The 17,801-nt window shown below is 40.1% G+C and overlaps 1 protein-coding gene across 9 annotated transcripts in view; it reads right to left on the bottom strand.

The window, feature by feature from the left end:
• Positions 1-17,801, bottom strand: part of LOC143295370 (coiled-coil and C2 domain-containing protein 1-like) — a 286,204-nt gene that overhangs the window by 103,430 nt on the left and 164,973 nt on the right. For all 9 annotated transcript variants that reach the window (XR_013057010.1, XM_076607032.1, XM_076607028.1 and 6 more), the window contains one exon: positions 1,907-1,980. Coding sequence is in view for 8 of the 9 variants with exons in the window: in XM_076607032.1 (XP_076463147.1) it covers positions 1,907-1,980 (74 nt within the window). In the remaining variant the exon portion in view is untranslated. The remainder of the gene's footprint in view (positions 1-1,906; positions 1,981-17,801) is intronic.

Here is a 17,801-nt window from a genome sequence, read left to right as displayed (position 1 = left end):
AAGCATCAAGTTCCTTCACAAAAGTGACAACAAACTGCTCCACAAGTTCTGGTTGAGACGTTCTACTGATGTCAATGTGTGCCTTTCCTGGCTGTTTTGTGTGGTGGATTTCTTCAGCTGCATCCTAAATCCTAAATGTGCAACACAATAATGTATGGTCTGTGTCAGTCCGCACTCTGGCTGTTGCAGGTAAGTATCATATTCTTGAGCGAGTTGTGCCTGGTCAGAATCAGGTCCAGCTGGTGCCAGTGCTTGAAGTAAGGGTGTCGGCAGGAAACCTTGTGTTGAACTTGGTCTAGAAGTACTAGTTTGTGATGCATAAGTCATGATATGTGCAGAACTCAAATAATTGCTGTCCATTTTCATTCATATTACCCACACCATACTGTCCAAGACATGACGGCCAGGATTCATGGTCGACACCCACTCTAGCGTTGAAGTCACCCAAACTGACTAATTTTTCAGTGCTGGGAATGTTTCTGATAGTGGCAATGAGGTTCTCACAGAACTCGTCCTTTACCTCTTGTATGACAGAGAGCATTGGGGCATACACACTGACAAGGGTGATGGGGCCAGTGGTGGTGCTGAGACCTTTTTAAGTAGTCTGTAATTGATTTGATTGAGGTCCTCAGCAATGTAGACACCAGTCTGTATAAACCTGTGGCAGGCTATTAGGACTTGCCCCCTCTTCCACTATGACATGAACCATATGATGATGGGGCAGGATCTGTTTCCTCCCACACTGACTTTCCCTTACCAGTGCAAAATTTCAGTGTCGCTGGCTGACAGCTTCTCATGTCATTTTTCAGGATGACGATTTCTTTGGAATTTTATGTGAGCTGGTTCTTGAGTTCAGTGTTCCCTTCTTGCAGCTGACTCACTTTGGCCATAAGTCATCTTTTTGGGTTTCTTTATCAAAAACTCTACACTCCGATTTGTTTTTGTCTATAACAAAGCTGCAATTCTTTCAAATTCTTCTTTCACTTCCATTAGTTTGTCTTTTAGTTGTTGAATGTCCTCTTTGCTTGACAGTTTCATCATGGCAGCTTTTAATTCATATTACTTCCTGCCAGGCCATTTCTGTTGTATATTTAGTATCTTTCTTCTGCTTCTTACTGTTCTGACTGCTCTGCTGTTTTCTTTTGTTTCCTCCAGACTGATACACAAGTCACTGGTAAATGACAAAGGATGTTTCCTTTTCGCACCTCTTGTATTCCCGAAATATTTGTCGGTGGTACTGCTAATTATTTTTGCTAAAAGTTGCCATTACAAATGTTACATTGGAAACAGGTAACTGTTGCTGAATTCAAATGTTCATCTTTCAATGAATCTTGAGCACACTGCATCCTGCTGGCCTTAAGTTGAATCACTTGCATTACTCCATTGCAACACTGCACACTTTCTCCTACCCTTTCTCCTACTGAGGAAGAAGTGAGCTCAGAATGTAGTGTTGATGGAACTCTTGTGAAACATGTCCATCCTTGAAGGTTCCATCTGGACTTACTTTTGGCCCGACTCACCCAAACAACCAACACATTCTTGTGTTTGAAAACAAGGTAAAATGCAAAAACTGGGATTCAATGAAAGGACAGAAAATAAGAAAAAGTGAAAAACCTCATCCGCAAATGTAACCAACCAGGAAACCAACATGGCTACTGGAAAAGAGAACACTGCTTCCATAAACACAAAGGAAGTAACTTACTATGGGAGGCAATTAGCTGCAGCTACTTTCAATTTCTTTGCATGGGCAGACAATAGTTTGGACAAGACAGGAATCCAGACCACTGCCGCAGTTGCACCAGGGGGTCACAGTATAATGTGTGTGATTGAACTGATGCTTCACTTTCCTCATGGTATCACAAAAAACATGACTTCATATTTACAAGGCAATTCTGCTTGCACTTACCTGATGGCAAGTTGAAGGAGATGCCTCTCACAATGGTAACTTCCATCTCCGATTCCCCAAGTTCTGTATTGGATCTGAACACACACACACACACACACACACACACACACAAACACACACACACACACAAACACACACACACACACATATCAAATGATGAATATAAATCTTTTTGCCCCTTTTGGGGATGAGTGACTAGGCAATCAACAGCTAGAAGAAATGCAAAATACAAACACATACACACAAATCCAGCTGTTATCTCAGGGTAATTACACAAAGTGTTTTATGGAGTTTGTGAAAGAAGGGAGAGAGAGAGAAAAAATGTTTTTCTTTTCTTATGTTATTGCTGTTAGTAAACTGACATGTCGGTATGTTCCATCATCCTGTATGCATGTGAAACATGGACCCTCAAAGCAGATTTGGAAAAAAGAATCCAAGCCATGGAAATGAGGTGTCATCACAAGATACTAAACGTCAGATACAATTTTCATATCACCAATGATCGTAAGAGCCAAACCATCAAGCAGCACACTGAACCACATGAAGATACTGACATCAGTTTAGAATAAGAAAAGATAACAATAGACTCACTTTGTTCACACAAGTGAGTCAAAAAGTATGTTGGTGTGGCCAAATAACAAGATCCAATGGCCTTGCTAAAACAATCCTCCAAGGACCTGCTGAGGGAGCAAGACAGAGGGGAAGACAGGAAAAATGATGGACTGACAACATTACAGAATGGATGGGAAAACCATTTGCAAAGAACAAGACTTTGACAAACGACGAACAGACCTGGAAGAATCTGATGAATAGTTCTTTTGTGTGACACCCCAGTATAAGTGATAAGGGAGAAGAAGCAAACTGACAGCATAATCCTATAGCATTCAATGAAACAAAGGGGAAACAAAAAATACTGGAGGGGTAAAAAGTATGGTAAAGAAAGACAGAAAATTGGGAATATAATGACAAGGGAAAGATGGAGAGAGGTAACACTGGTAGCAGAGAGAAATGCTGAAAAAATTAAAAAAAACAGAGTCAACGACAAAAGTGACAAACATGAGAGAGAGGGCTATGGGAACAGGCACACTCACTGTGTGTCAAGAAGTGATGTTTTTAGAAAATTTTGATTTTGATGTGTGGCTTTCGCTTCTTGCCAATGTCAATACAGTGGACAAGCAACAACTTGCACCAGAATTTGTGTTAGTTTGTAGAATGAGTTTGATTCAAAACACTGAGGTCTTTCTCTTTTCGTTAGGCTAGAGCACAGTGTGTTGAGATCGTCCGTTGATGAAAGTCATTGTCTCCACCTGTCCTGTCAAGGTCAATTGCCAGCTGATTCAGTAAGTGAATGTAGAATATATCTGGTGCCAAGGATTGCATAAGAAAACTTTTTGTTCTTTAAACAAGTTCAATGATTGTATTCAAAGTTTATTATTTCTACTTTCTGTTGTTTTTATTTCAAAATTCATGAAGTCAGAATCGGAAAAATGTGCATTGAATAAAATAATTAGATTTTGATTGAAATTCCAATTTTGAATCCCGCCAGTAGTAATCAAGTTTGAATAGGGAAGAGACAACCTTTGTTGTTTCACTTTGTCTCAAGTCAGCTTCTTCCTCTCCTTCTCTCTCTCCCCTCCTTCATACCCCGTTTTCCTCTGAGTGTGGCTTCAAACCCACTGTCTGTGGCACGCAAGTTGGCCAAGTTCCAGAGGACAACCTTCACTCCAGGTAGCATACTCTGGGCATCTACAGAGGGCGCAAGGTCTACAACCCAAGGTGGATGGTGGTGTTCACTCAACGGACATCAATGTGAGGCACTGTTTAGCCTAATCTTTTTTTTGAGAGACACTTCCCTTTGTCAAAGGAAGGACAAGGAACCAGACTCAGTGACTTGAGTCTGAAATTATTAACCCCTAGGCTGCCTGCATGACGAGATAACTCGTCATGGCAAGCATGTATGCTTCACTGCCACAATGACGAGATAACTCGTCATCGAAATATTCCGACTTTTCCCTGCTTTGCATTCAGTTCGTTGACAAAAATGCTGGTAGCTTTAGCTTGGGGAATCTTTCTGGATTCTATTCATAGCTAGAAACACCGTCTGCATCATAAGGCAGTCCTTTATTTGAACGTTTTGGTTGGGTTACTGGCCGCAGTCTTTGCCTGGCTCCTCTCCTCGCTCACTCAACAAAATGTCGGACTGACTCCGTGCTCAAGACATGCGCTCATGGCGAACTAAATCAACCAAGATTACTTTCTTTAGCTGATGCTCAGAAAGAATTGGAGCATAAATTCGAAGGAGAAGACAGTGGTGAACATTTACAGGACAATTTGATAGAAAATAAAGGGAGCAATCAAGAGTGGCCAAGATACAACTATCAGTGAGTGATGCAGGCTGTTCAACTCTAGCAGACGACAGGTCACCGAATTTTTAGCAGGGCACTGTATGAGCTATTTTCTTGGCACTCAGCCAACGCGGTCTGATGAAGTGACGGTGTGAGAGGGGTGAAGAGGAGGGGGGGTGGAGACTGAGGGGGCGTGGCCTCACATCCATATTATCACTTGCAGAAGTCACAATGCATCTATTTCTTTTTCAGTTTTTTTTTATATTGTGGTTGTTCTAGTATGATTTTGTGTGTGCAGATATCCATTTGTCCAGAAAATGATATTTTTGTGCAAATTACCAGACTAATGTTTGTAATGAACAAGTTGAAAATGTGACAAAAAACAAAACACTGATTTCAAAACAACAGCATGTCACTTAAAATGCATAAAATGGGAAAACATCATGTGTTTTGTATTCTTTATTCATTTCCCTTTCAGAAAATATATACTTTTATGGGTCTTTCTCCAATAACAAAGAGCACAGAATTTTTTGAAAATTTATACCCGTTTTTTGTGAAAAAACCCTGGCAAATAGATTTCACTTAAATCTTATTTTCCTGGCAGCGAAAGGGTTAAGCTGTGTGTGGCTTGGACAGTTGTGATGCTCCAAATGAGCCTGGACAGAATGTAACATTTTAATATCTGTTAGCACTCGTAGGGAGTTTGGATGTGCCACCAGAATATCTATTTGCATTTCTAATTTATTTGTAATCATTTTTGATCTTTTGAAATACATAAATAGCATGTGTACTGTGAATTTATAAAACCTATTCATGGGATTCCTGTGTCATAAGTCCCTCTGGGCTTGAGCCTTTATTATGAAATTTTGAAAGCCTAAAGATTATTTTAAGTGGAGTTGACATTGCTGAAGATTTAAGTTTTGTACAATGCACAAGTGTATATTGAAAAGGTTTTAGTGGGTGTGTGGCCCAGGGGCTGGGAGGTAAGAGCAGGCCCTTAGAAGCCGCTAGCTATCACTCAAGGTGAATTTGGTGAGCTTGTTTTGTTGCTTTGACATGAGATTCGAACCAGCATTATTTTCTTGGATACTTGGATGGGTTTTGCAAAGTGATTATTGTGCGCATGTGAAAACTAGAACATGTGTATGTGATGCTTGGATAAAGAGTGGAATGTGTGTGAAATTGTTGAGAAATTAAGATAATTTGAATAATAATAACTGTGTGTGCTGCACTTGCATATACTGTTGTCTGTGCTTGGTGTGGCTGAGAGTGAAACTGTTGAGAAATTAAGATAATTTGAATAATAATAACTGTGTGTGCTGCACTTGCACATACTGTTGTCTGCACTTGGTGTTGCTGAGAGTGAATTTTCTAAGTCGGATAGCCCTTACATAGTCTCCTCATTTTTTTCCCACACTGTGCACATGACACTGTGACAACACAGACAAGCAGCAATATACACATGAATTCATACATGTATATATAAAAACATGCAGACAAACAGAAATATTTAGAAGAGAAAATGATAGCGAAAACTGAGAGTGGGAGTTAAAGATGTTTTATTCCCAATAAGCCCCCTGAGCAACATTTCCTGATTGTGTAATCCTGTTCTGAATATCCAGGCAGTAGTTCTTGCAAAAGGACATTTTCAGGGGTGTTAGTTTTCTGATGCTGAGTGTCAATGGCGTAAAACTGATAACTCACATTGTGGTGGTTGATAATTTCAGCAAGGGGAACAGTATATTGTGGGAAGAGCATGGGGTCTAAAACAGATCATTATGGAACTCCATGTTCAATTTAACAGGTTCAGACTGGCGATGACTGTCAACTGGAATCAAATAGTGAGAAATGATTTAACAAACTGAGAACATGACACCCAATAATAATGAGGACAGGAAAGAGAGATCAAATGGTGTATTATGTCAAAAGGCTGCTGACAAGTCTAGAAGATTGAGAAGGGATATTTTTTTCTGGTGGGACGTTAACAGATCATACAGGATGTGGAGGGGGTTGTTTGAGTTCTGTGGTAAGCTGCTTCAGGGCAGCTTTTTCAAGAAGTTGGGGCAAAAAAGGAAGGTAATACAGCTTTTCAAAATGTTTAGGTCAAGGTTGGGTTTCTTCAGAAGAGGTCAGACAATTCAGTTTTGAAAACACATAGATAAGTTCCAGTAAGAAGAGTAAAAATGTTGGTGATTGTGGGAAGAAGCTGCAGAATGCACTAGGAAAAGACAGAAGCTGGTATGGGATCAATCTCACAAAATTTTATTGTCATTTCTTTCAAGATTTTAAGGATTTCAAGGAAATGAAGGAAAGGTGTGCAGCTGAAATGAAGATCAGGTGTTTGGTCCAAGTTGGTATGAATGATTTAAACTTGTCAAAAGAGAAGAAGACACTGGGGAGTTAAGATGAAGTATAAGCTAAAGTAAAAGGAGTCACTTTTTTCAGTGCTAAGATCTGACATGATGGAGACATCGAAGACATGAGAAGAAAATTTGTTCATCTTTGCTGATAACTCTTTGGAGTCCAATCGTCCCAAACTGCCTTTGGCGTTTCAACCTTCCAAAGTCCGCCATAATTTTGCCTCTAGTTGTCTTCAAGTCCAAAAGTCTCAACAGATCCCACTTTCCCAAATCCTGGTGTTCTAAGCCCAACCTGGTGAGTTCAGCGCGAGTTGAGATTAGACATATGCCAATGGGTACTTGATGCTCTTGACTTATCTTTCCTGCATAAAGGATGGCATACTCTGCCTGGCCTGTCTGGTGATGACGCAACGTTGACCCTCTCTCTCTGTCCCTCTTTCTGCACAATTTTCATTCCCCCCCCACCCCCTCTCTCTCTGTCTGCTTGGCATGATCTGTCTCTCTAGGTATACAAGTGTTTCAATATGCAAATAAAAAATCATATAAAAATCAATCAACAAACACAAATTATCAACTGAGGTGGCAAAGTGTAACTATGTACATGTGTGTGTGTGTGTGTGTGTGTGTGTGTGTGTGTGTGTGTGTGTGTTTATGCACAAGTAGGCAAAAAGCCAACCAAATTAAAAGACCAACCAGTCAATGGGAACCAAAAGGTAAACTAACTACCTATCAAATTTACCTAAACGGCTAAACAACACTGGCGTCCAATCAAATTAACCATCTCATGCAAATAATCATAAAACAGAAGTCAGTCGGTTTTCATTTCAAATAATAAAATCAATTACAGTCCAGTGTAGTGTGCTACAACCACTTCCTCCAAAGGAGTGCTCTCATGAGTACATTTATGCTTGTAAATACCTGGGAGTAAAATCAAAATGACGTCCAACCACCCCCATAGAAATACACAAGAGCACACACAAACAGGTCCACAGGCATGTGCAAATAAATTGTCTTCTCACAGCTCTCTTACATGCAAACACACATACACATGCCTGACGCATATGCGTCTGGGGGTACTCCTGGTAATCAATCCCTACACCACAGTAGTATTTTTATGTGCAGTCACAAGTACTCCTAGTGTGACAAGCACAAAAGCAGATCTACCAAATATTCTATTTGTTTGTTTTCCAAAGATTTGATTGTGGACTCTGAGTTTTGTTGATCACCCGTTGCCATTCCAGTCGGACATGATGGCATTTTGCAATCCAGATGTCTTCTATGTACGAACAGCTGGAAGGCCTATAAAGCAGCGGGCCAGAGGTGGAGGGTGCATGTTCATCCAGTAACTGACAGAGTTGTGGAGTGTGGAGATCCATGCGTTGATCCCCTGATGAGCTCAGAAAGAGAATGGTTGATCAGAGAAAGGCATAGGTGTTTGACAGTATGGGAAGCCTGGTTATCAAACTGAAAGTTGACATCTCCGAGTAAAATCAGTTTGATGAGATTGTCACATAGATGCCAACCTTTCAGAATCAAAATTAGGCATTGTGGCAGGGGTTGGATGCAGGAGGGGGGTAGTGCCTCCCTCCTGATTGAGTGGGGGTCAAACCCCAGAAGCTGAAGCATCTATCATCTATCAAGCAAACTCTTCATCTCCTAAAAAGAAAACATCAGACATAAAACAAACCTGAAGCATTTTTCTCAGACCCCACAACAGATTGACAGTAATATTTTCAACAACAGAGAGGAATATTAAGGAAATTGGGACGACTATTTTGGTATCTGTTATCACATATAAAGTAAAACAACACCTTTCTTTTGAAATTTTTAATACATTTTTTTCCTTCTTTCTTTCTTCAATTGTACAATTTAAATCATTTCAAAGTATTTAGACATTCACTTCTTCACAGAAACTAAGGTCACTTTCTTGCATTTCCACAACATACTGTCTTTAGGTCAGTGTTGTGGCACTTGAGGATCATTAATGCCTCTGTGGGGTCCTGACCCATGGGAGAATGAAAGTCAGATTCTTCATCTTACTTTTTGTCCTACAAAAATCAGCCTTGGGAACATCACAATTATCAGAATCTTTACCCTGTGATGTCTTTACCACTTTATGGTCAAGAATTTGACTGAAAAACAGTATGCTTATTTAACCTATATAAAGAAATCAATGTTGACTATTGGAGACAGAACAGTTTAATACTCTTTGTTATGAACATTTCCAAACAATAGGATGGTAGGAGAGTGTGAGATTGTGAGTATGTGTGTGTGTGTGTGTGTGTGTGTGTGTTAAGAAATAAGTTCCCCTGTGTGTATTCACGTTCATGTGTGTGCATGTATTTGTGTGTGTGTGTGCGTGTGCGTGTGTGTGAAAGAGAGCTAGAGTGAAGGTCATGGGGATTTGGGGGAATGGGGGGGTGGGGGGGTGAATGAGATTTAAGGCCTGATTACATGTGAGAGAGAGAGAGAGATCTGCATGTATGTGTATCCCTGAGTGTGCGTGTGTGTGTGTGTGTGTGTAAAACAGAGCTAAAGTGGAGGTGGCGGGGGGCAAGGAGATTTAAGGCCTGATAATGTGTGTGAAATAGTTTGATCTGCATGTATATGTATGTGTCCCTGAGAGTGTGTGTGTGTGTGTGTGTGTGTGCACGCTTGTGTGTATGTGTGTGTGTGTGTGTAATGGGGAGAGAGAAGGGGAGAAGAGAGGAGACCTGATTATATTTGTGAGTGAGATGGTTAGATTAGCATGTGTATGAGTGAGTGAGTAAGCAAGTTTTTTTGCTTTGTGTGTATGTGTGTGTGTGTAAAATGGAGAGAGAGGCGGAGGAGAGATAAGACCTGATTACGTGTGTGAGTGAGATGGCTATATCTGCATGTGTGTGTGTGTGTGTGTGTGTGTGTGTGTGTGCATGTACGCACATGAGAGAAAGGAAGATGGAGAGAGAGTGGCACCAGTCCAATGTGAAAAAGAGAAAAAGAACGAGACAGATTTAGTAATTACTATGACATCACCACTACTCCCCTCTCCCTCTTCTTCAACCCATGACTACCTACACCTGCACACACACACACACACACTGTTTGCAAAACTTATTCCATGCATGTAATGCGAATGAATCTTTTAAACTTCAGCTGTAGATCCCAGCTCTAAATACTGCAGGCATGAAGTGCATTGGAGCTTGACAGATAGTGATCACTGAAATGTGCATGCATGGGCATGTGCGTGTGTGTTGTGTGTGTATTTTTGTGTGCACGCCCACACGTGTGTGCGTGCGTGCGTGCGTGTGTGTACTGCATGCAGCTAGAGTATGCACGTGTCTGTGTGTGTTTCACGGTCAAAATTGAGGTCAAGTGAGAAAAGTATAGAATGCGCACACACACACACACTTTTTTTTTTTTTAAAGCACGCTCGTTGTGATCAGAATCTCCGATTTGATCAAAATGACCTATTTCACTCTGAGATCTAAGTAACGTATAATGTTTGGCACAAGAGTTCATTGGATCAACAATGATGAAAAACAGGTCTTCGATTCTCTGATGGCGGCACTAACTTTGTTCCGATTTTGTCATCAGATAAATTGGCAGTATGGTCACAACAGCCGTGGTTGGTGACGCAAAAGAAGCAAGCTCAAATGGCATGGCCATGTCACGAGATCATCAGGGCTTGCCAAGACATTCCTGCAGGGCACAGTGCAAGGGGGGAGAAGGAGAGGCAGACAGAGGAAGAGATGGGAGGACAACATCCCAGAATGGATGGGCTTGAGGTTGAGCAATACAGTCAGGAGGTCAGAAAACTGAGAGGATTGGAGGATGCTGGTTGCCAGATCATCTGTGGCGCCCCAATGGTCCACAAGACTACGGGATAGGTGAGGTGAGGTGAGGTGAGGGCTTTTATGTGAACGACCGTTTTTACCTTGCCATGCAGGCAGCCATACTCAGTTTTAGGGGGTGTGCATACTGGGAATATTCTTGTTTCCATAACCCACCAAACGCCGACATGGATTACAGATCTCTAATGTGCGCATTTGATCTTCTGCTTGCGTATACACACAAAGGGGGTTCAGTTGAATTTGCGCCATTTCATGCCGGTTGAAAAATGTGGATCAATGTACGGAACCAGTGTACAGGTTCTGTTTCTCATGGATTGGTTTTTCCCCACTAAATTTCGTAATCCAGGAAAAAAACATCAAGATAACTGTAATTTTGTAAAGTAGTATAAGAGATGGGGGTTCTCTATGTGCCCATTTAAGCGTTAATAAGGCTCAACAACGCCTTAAACCATAAAAAAAAAAACAACCCTGCAATCGCTTTTTTTCGGCTTAAAAAGGTGTATGGAGAGCGAAACGGTCCCCGTGTGTGTGTGTGTGTGTATGTGTGTGTGTGTGCGCATGTGTGTGTATGTGTGTGTGTGTGTGTGTGTGTGTGTGTGCTGTCAAGCTAGCGACCGCTCGGCGTGTGTGGGACGGGATCAATAGCTAGGAGTGTGGTCCCGCCCACAGCCTGCAGATCTTCCCGCCCGCGCACACAGCCTGCCTCGCAGATCTTCCCGCCCGCGCGCACAGCCTGCAGATCTTCCCGCCCGCGCGCACAGCCTGCCTCGCAGATCTTCCCGCCCGCGCGCACGGCTTGTGATCACCCTTTTAGAGAAATACATTATATTGTATATATAGAAAAAATGCCTTTTCCGCGTAACATTTGCGAGTACCCCAAAGTTAAAACAAGTGGAGTATGCGGTCGACCTTGCATGGGACTCTATTGCAAAGATCATATTAAATGCCATAAAAAAGGAATGCCACTTCCAGTACTTTGTTTAAAATGCAACCTTTATGTACGCACGAAGTATGCTATTTGTTGTACATGTTAAGTATAAAAAAGAGAAGCCTCCTCCCGTGGAGAAAAAGATTGATCCTATACCCGATTGTGGAGAACATTCAAGCGACTCTGAGGATGAGGATTATGCTTCTGATGATGATGATGAAATTGACCCTTTTGAAGCCTATTCTAGAGGGTATATTCCACCCTTTGGTGGAGTTATCATTGGATTCAGAGATTGATCAGCTTGTGAAATCCTATTAGAGAAAAGATTATATATAGAACATATTGAGAGTAAAAATGACGCAACGGTATTCTGAAAAGTATTACCGTGATCTTGCTTCTAAAAAAGAGATTCCTAATCATGAATCTATGAATAAAACTGAGTTGATTAAAGCACTGGGGTTTGATGCTTTGGAGGGGGAGACCAATGCTACGCTTAAAGATATTGCACGAAAGCTCAAAATTCGTGGTTTTAGTAGAATGAAAAAAGATGAACTTATTAAAAATATACGTAAACTACAACATAAAGCTGAATCCACGGAGGAGTTTGGTAGTATTATTAAAAATTATAAACTTGCGGCTCTTCCAAATGAAATAGATCCGCTTTCGTTTATGATGAGTAAAGTGGACACTATTAACCAAAGAGCTATTCCACTGACCAAACAAAATATTGTTTTAACGGTGGAGTTTGCTCAAATTAAAAATGATGATACTACTGTAGCTGTATTTCGATCGGAATATCAAAGTATTATTGATGTTGTTGATGATCAAGATATTGAAAAACAAATAAAACATATTTTGTTAAAAATAGAAAATTTTACAAATGAAGGTTCAGGATGGTTCATTAAAAGAATCTTTAGTTTATGGGTGAATAGAGTTTCTATTACATCTCCAGGATCCTTTATTGAATCACCACAGTGGTTAAAAAATAAAAGAGCTGTGATTAATATTAAAAATAAAGATGATCAATGTATAAGACATTGTTTACGTGCACACAAGTTTCCAACAAAAACGAATTCTAATTTAACTTCTGCCTATCCTTCTGATGATGGGTTAAATTTTGAAAATATTGACTTTCCTACACCTATAAAACAAATTACAAAGATTGAGACTCAAAATAATATTGCTATTAATGTATACTATTTAAAAAATAAAACGATTGAACGTGCAAGAATATCAAAACAACCCGCCAACATGGAGCGTATTAAACTTCTTATTATAGAAAATGAAAATGGTGGACAACATTATACTTATATTAAGAACTTTAACAGACTACTTAGTAATACAAACAAACACAAAGCAGCAATGTACTTTTGTGAGTATTGCTTGACAGGTACAACATCATCAGAACTTTTAGAAGAACATATTAAACGATGCGCGCAGATCAACCACAAGAACAATTCTCGCGTTGAGATGCCATCGGAGAAGACAAAAATGATCAAATTTACCAATTTTCAAAATCAAATGCAAGTTAGTGATGTGATATATGCTGATTTTGAGGCGATTTGTAAAGAAATAAAAGACGATTCCGATTCGAATAAGACCATCAAAGAAAGCGAACACATCATCTCATCATACGGGTTTGTGCATGTTAGGTCTGATGGAAGGGCGTACAAACTGCAACTATTTCGTGGTGAGAATGCAGTCAGTCATTTTCTCGAAAAACTTCGAATAATATATTATCATACTGTCAAGGAATTGAAAAAACCAGTTCCAATAAAGATGACCAAAAAAGATAACGAATCGTTTGAAAACGAACAAGTTTGTTGGATATGTAGAGGGGAACTACTCGCAAATGATAAAGTAAGAGATCATGACCATATCACAGGGAACTATAGAGGTGCCGCGCATGCATCGTGTAATCTTAAACTGAGAATAAAACCCGACGAATTTGTGTTGCCGATATTATTTCACAACCTCAAAGGTTACGACTCTCACGCGATCATTTCGGAGCTCGCGAACAAAGGTGGTGGTAGAATTACGTGTATCGCGAATAATAAAGAGAAGTACATCACATTCAGTTGGGGAAGGTTGAAGTTTTTAGATAGTTTCGCATTCTTGAGTTCGAGTCTCGACCAGCTTGCGAAGAACCTTCCGGATGATAAGAAGTTTTTAACGCGCGAACATTTCACAGATGAGGAGGAGTTCAAGCTCGTTACGAGAAAAGGAGTCTTTCCGTACGAATATATTACCGATTGGAGTAAATACGAAGATACAAAACTACCAAAGAAAAGTCATTTCTTTAGTAAACTTAACAACACGGATATATCAGAAAGTGACCACAAGCACGCCTTGAATGTGTGGAAGAAGTTTAAATGTAAGAATCTAGGTGATTATAACGATCTGTACTTAGTCACTGATGTGCTGTTACTTGCCGATGTGTTCCAGAATTTTAGAAATACGTGTTTGCGAACTCATAATCTTGATCCTGTTCATTATTACACGCTTCCCAGAATGTCTTGGGATGCTTTACTCAAGAGTACGGGAATAGAACTCGAACTGTTGACGGATATCGAACAATATAACATGATAGAGGCGGGAATACGCGGTGGAATCAGTATGACTGTAAGAAGATACGCGGAGGCTAATAACAAGTATATGAAAGATTACAGGCCTGAAAAAACGGATTCGTATATCATGTATCTCGACGCGAACAACTTGTATGGTTGGGCGATGTTACAAGCTTTACCCACGGGTGGATTTATCTGGGATAACGATGCCAATCTCGAAAAGATTCTAAATCACCCCGACGATGATGAGACGGGATATATTGTGGAGTGTGATATCGAGTACCCTAAGGAATTACACGACGAACATAACGATTATCCCCTAGCTCCTGAGAAAATAGAAATAAAACTCGAAAACCTCTCACCCTATCAACGACGCCTTCGTGAAAAACTCGAGATGCGCGGAAAGGAAACGAGAAAATTAGTTCCGAATCTATGGAATAAGGTTGGTTATGTCGTTCACTATAGAAATCTCAAGCTATACACGCAACTTGGCATGAAAGTAACTAAAATCACAAAAGTGTTAAAGTTTAATCAAAGTCCCTGGATGGCGTCCTATATATTGATGAACACCAAACTGAGACAAGCCGCTACTAACGATGCCGATAAAAATCTGTATAAATTAATGAACAACTCGGTATTTGGTAAAACTATGGAAAATATCAGAATGAGAACGAATATCAAATTATTCAAGTTAGATGAAGAGGACAAGGCACGCAAACTAATAAACAAACCGGCTTATGTCGATCATATGATCATCAACGAGAAACTTCTAGCGATTCACTACAAAAAAAATAAGCTTGTGCTCAATAAACCTATCTATATCGGGATGGCCATTCTCGACCTATCAAAGTATCTCATGTATGATTTGTATTACAACCACTACAAGAAAAAATATGGATGCAGGTTGTTATATACTGATACCGATTCATTCATTCTCCACGTAGAATGTGAGGATTTTATCGCTGGTATGGATGATAATGTACATGACCGCAGTAATTTTCCAAAAGATCATCGATTGTACGATAAATCGATAGAGAAAGTGCCAGGATACATGAAAAGTGAGCTCGGATGTAAACCGATCCGACAATTCTGCGGCTTGCGCTCGAAGATGTATTCGGTTGTAGCGGATGATGGATCAGTTATCAAGAAAGGCAAGGGCATAAAAAAATGTGTGGTGAAGGATGAAATTGAACCTGATATGTATAAGGAGTGTATTGATCGATCTGTTCAATTTACTAATAGTATGAGAACGTTCAGATCGTATAAGCACAAGATGTACACGATCAAGCAAATGAAGACATCACTCTCACCGTACGATTCCAAACGCTATTGGCTAGATGATGGTATTACATCTTACGCCTACGGGCACTATGGTATTTCTGTATCGTGAGGAACAACCATAAGCTCTTCGTGTACAAACCCTCTGGATGGGCCATTTTGTAAATAATAAAGAATAGGATCGCCAGGCATCATACGCTTAATATTATAAACTTTAAGAGACCAAACGGGATCCGTTGCTCGTTTGCGAGCTCCACCCTCGAGCTCACTGGGCTCATACAAGTACCGAACTTGCGCATCATGCAGTAACTCTCCTTTATCATCTTTAGTCGGTGCAGAGGATTCGGCTTCTACCGATTTGGCCTTTATTGCGACCGACGGTTTCTTACCTATAAGTCTCGTCACCTCATTATTCAATGCAGCCACAACAGCCGGTAATCTAGTGACCCATTCTGTTGATCGATTCGGCGATTTCATTTCAGTCACATATTGATGACTAAACAATCGTTCTGCCAGCGTACGATTAAATCTTTCTACAATAGCCTGGCTTCTGTGTGTCTTTCCACGCCTTACTTTTTTAAAAATTTTGTTCACAGCACCCATAAACTCTCGGCCAGGATCTACCTGAAGAAGTTTGGGCAACTTCAATGGGCTACGGTCGTAAATACGTAAAAAAGCGGCCGCCACTTCGACGCTGTCTTTCGTTGATAGGGGTTCGGCTTCTTTATATCGACTCGCAACATCAACGACAGTCAGCGCATACTTATACGTCTTACGCCCGATTCTGTCATAGGGTAAAAATAAAAGGTCAGCCTGATGAACCTCATTTGGGACAGTAATATCAAATTTTGCTCTCGGAATATACTTTGGAGGGGGTAGATAAATTTGCCATATAGCTTGTTTTTGTAACCATTTTCTAGCCTCATCCTCAGACACCTTGGCTGCTTTCGCGAGTTTTTTAATCGCCGAATAACCCTTCCAATAACCGCTTGGGCTGTAATAGATCTTTTCCATTTTATTTAAGAAAGTAAATGTTTAATATTTTGAAATCACAAAACCAAAAATGACCATGGTCATGATAATAAATACGTATTCTCGATCTTTTTGTCCCTCTGAGGGTGTATAAAAATCTGAAAGTTGGGGTTTATGAGAAAGAGGGGTAGTGGCTCCCCCATCACTTTATAATATTCTTGCATAGCCATATCCACATCCTTAAACGTGTTCACAGCATGTTGTTGTTGTCTTAGTTTTTCATTTATATAATCTAAACGTTGAATCCTCTCTTTCTGCCATTCTGCGGTCGCTGCCTGAAGTTGTTCTTGTGCTTTGTTGTGTCGTTTCTGTTCTTCTAATGCGTCTGAAGACCCCAGTTTACTAAATAAAAAATTACTTCCGGTAAATGCTAAAGCGTTTACTATTGCCCCACCAACGAGTAACGCTACTGATGCCATACTATAATAATGATATTATTATTACTTCAAAATATCATGTGGGAGAATACCTTGTTTTTCCAACATATCCTTCGTAGCCATAGCGAGGGCTATATCCAAAGTGACCATCCCGATATCTTCGAGGTTGAAAGCCAGTCTAGGTGTCGGGGCTTTCGTAAATATTAATTCTGTCAATCTCGAGTAACCAGCGGCCAATGCGCTGACCACAACCGCGTGGTATACAGTGTTTGCAATTTCTTTACCGTTTATATTTGGTGTTGCCATTGTTTGTTGTTTATAAATAGTGTTCAAATTAATGTTCAAAACATAATAAATGGGTTGGGTTTTGTTACCACAGGTGGTGGTTGTACTGGTTTTTTCGACCGATTAAAATATATGTAAACACCACAATCTATTATCATCGTAGCAGCAGCAGCAATGTACAAGGGATTGATAAAAACGTGATCTGGTCTCCTCGATGATGGTTCTTCTTCTTCTTGTTCTTCTTTCGCTTTTCGAAGTTTTTCGAGAAGTTCTTCATGTTTTGCTTTTCTAGCAGCAGCACCTTTTCGACCCGCTTCAACTTTCTTCTGATTCTTTGGTTTCGTTACTTTCTCCATTATATTTATTAAATTGACAATGTTTAACAGTAGTTACAGCTGTGGTGAGCGGAGCTAAGAACATGCCAAATCTGTGATATAGTTCGCAAGTAAAGCTGTTAAGCGCATGTCCCAGGAATGGATCTTGCTCGAGATCACTATTTAATTTTGTTTGGTCATCAATTGGGAGATACATACAAACTGCTCTGGTATACAGTTGTATAATTGTATTACCGAGTGATTTTGTAATCATCGATCCTAAACTCGCTTCGTATCTCGTATAAAGCTTGTCTATATCCGCATCTTTCATCGCTTCGATTTTATCAACACTAAACTCTTTCCCAAAATATTCTTTTGCTCCACCGGCTGAGACCACCGCCATAAGCCTGTCGCGTTTGGGATCCTCGGATAGTAATTGGTCCATCTTCTTATATTCTATATACCTCCTTTTAAGTTTAAAATAATGAAAAACTACAAATCCAACGACTAAAAGTGTTAAGAAATTGTTAACCAGTGCTAAGGAACTGTTAAGCAGTGTTAAGAAATTGTTAAGCA

This window comes from Babylonia areolata, chromosome 20, assembly GCF_041734735.1.
Source record: "Babylonia areolata isolate BAREFJ2019XMU chromosome 20, ASM4173473v1, whole genome shotgun sequence".
In the NCBI taxonomy this organism is placed as follows: Eukaryota; Metazoa; Mollusca; class Gastropoda; order Neogastropoda; family Buccinidae; genus Babylonia; species Babylonia areolata.
The sequence above is the reverse complement of the archived record's forward strand: the minus strand, read 5'-3'. Positions and strand labels throughout refer to the sequence as shown.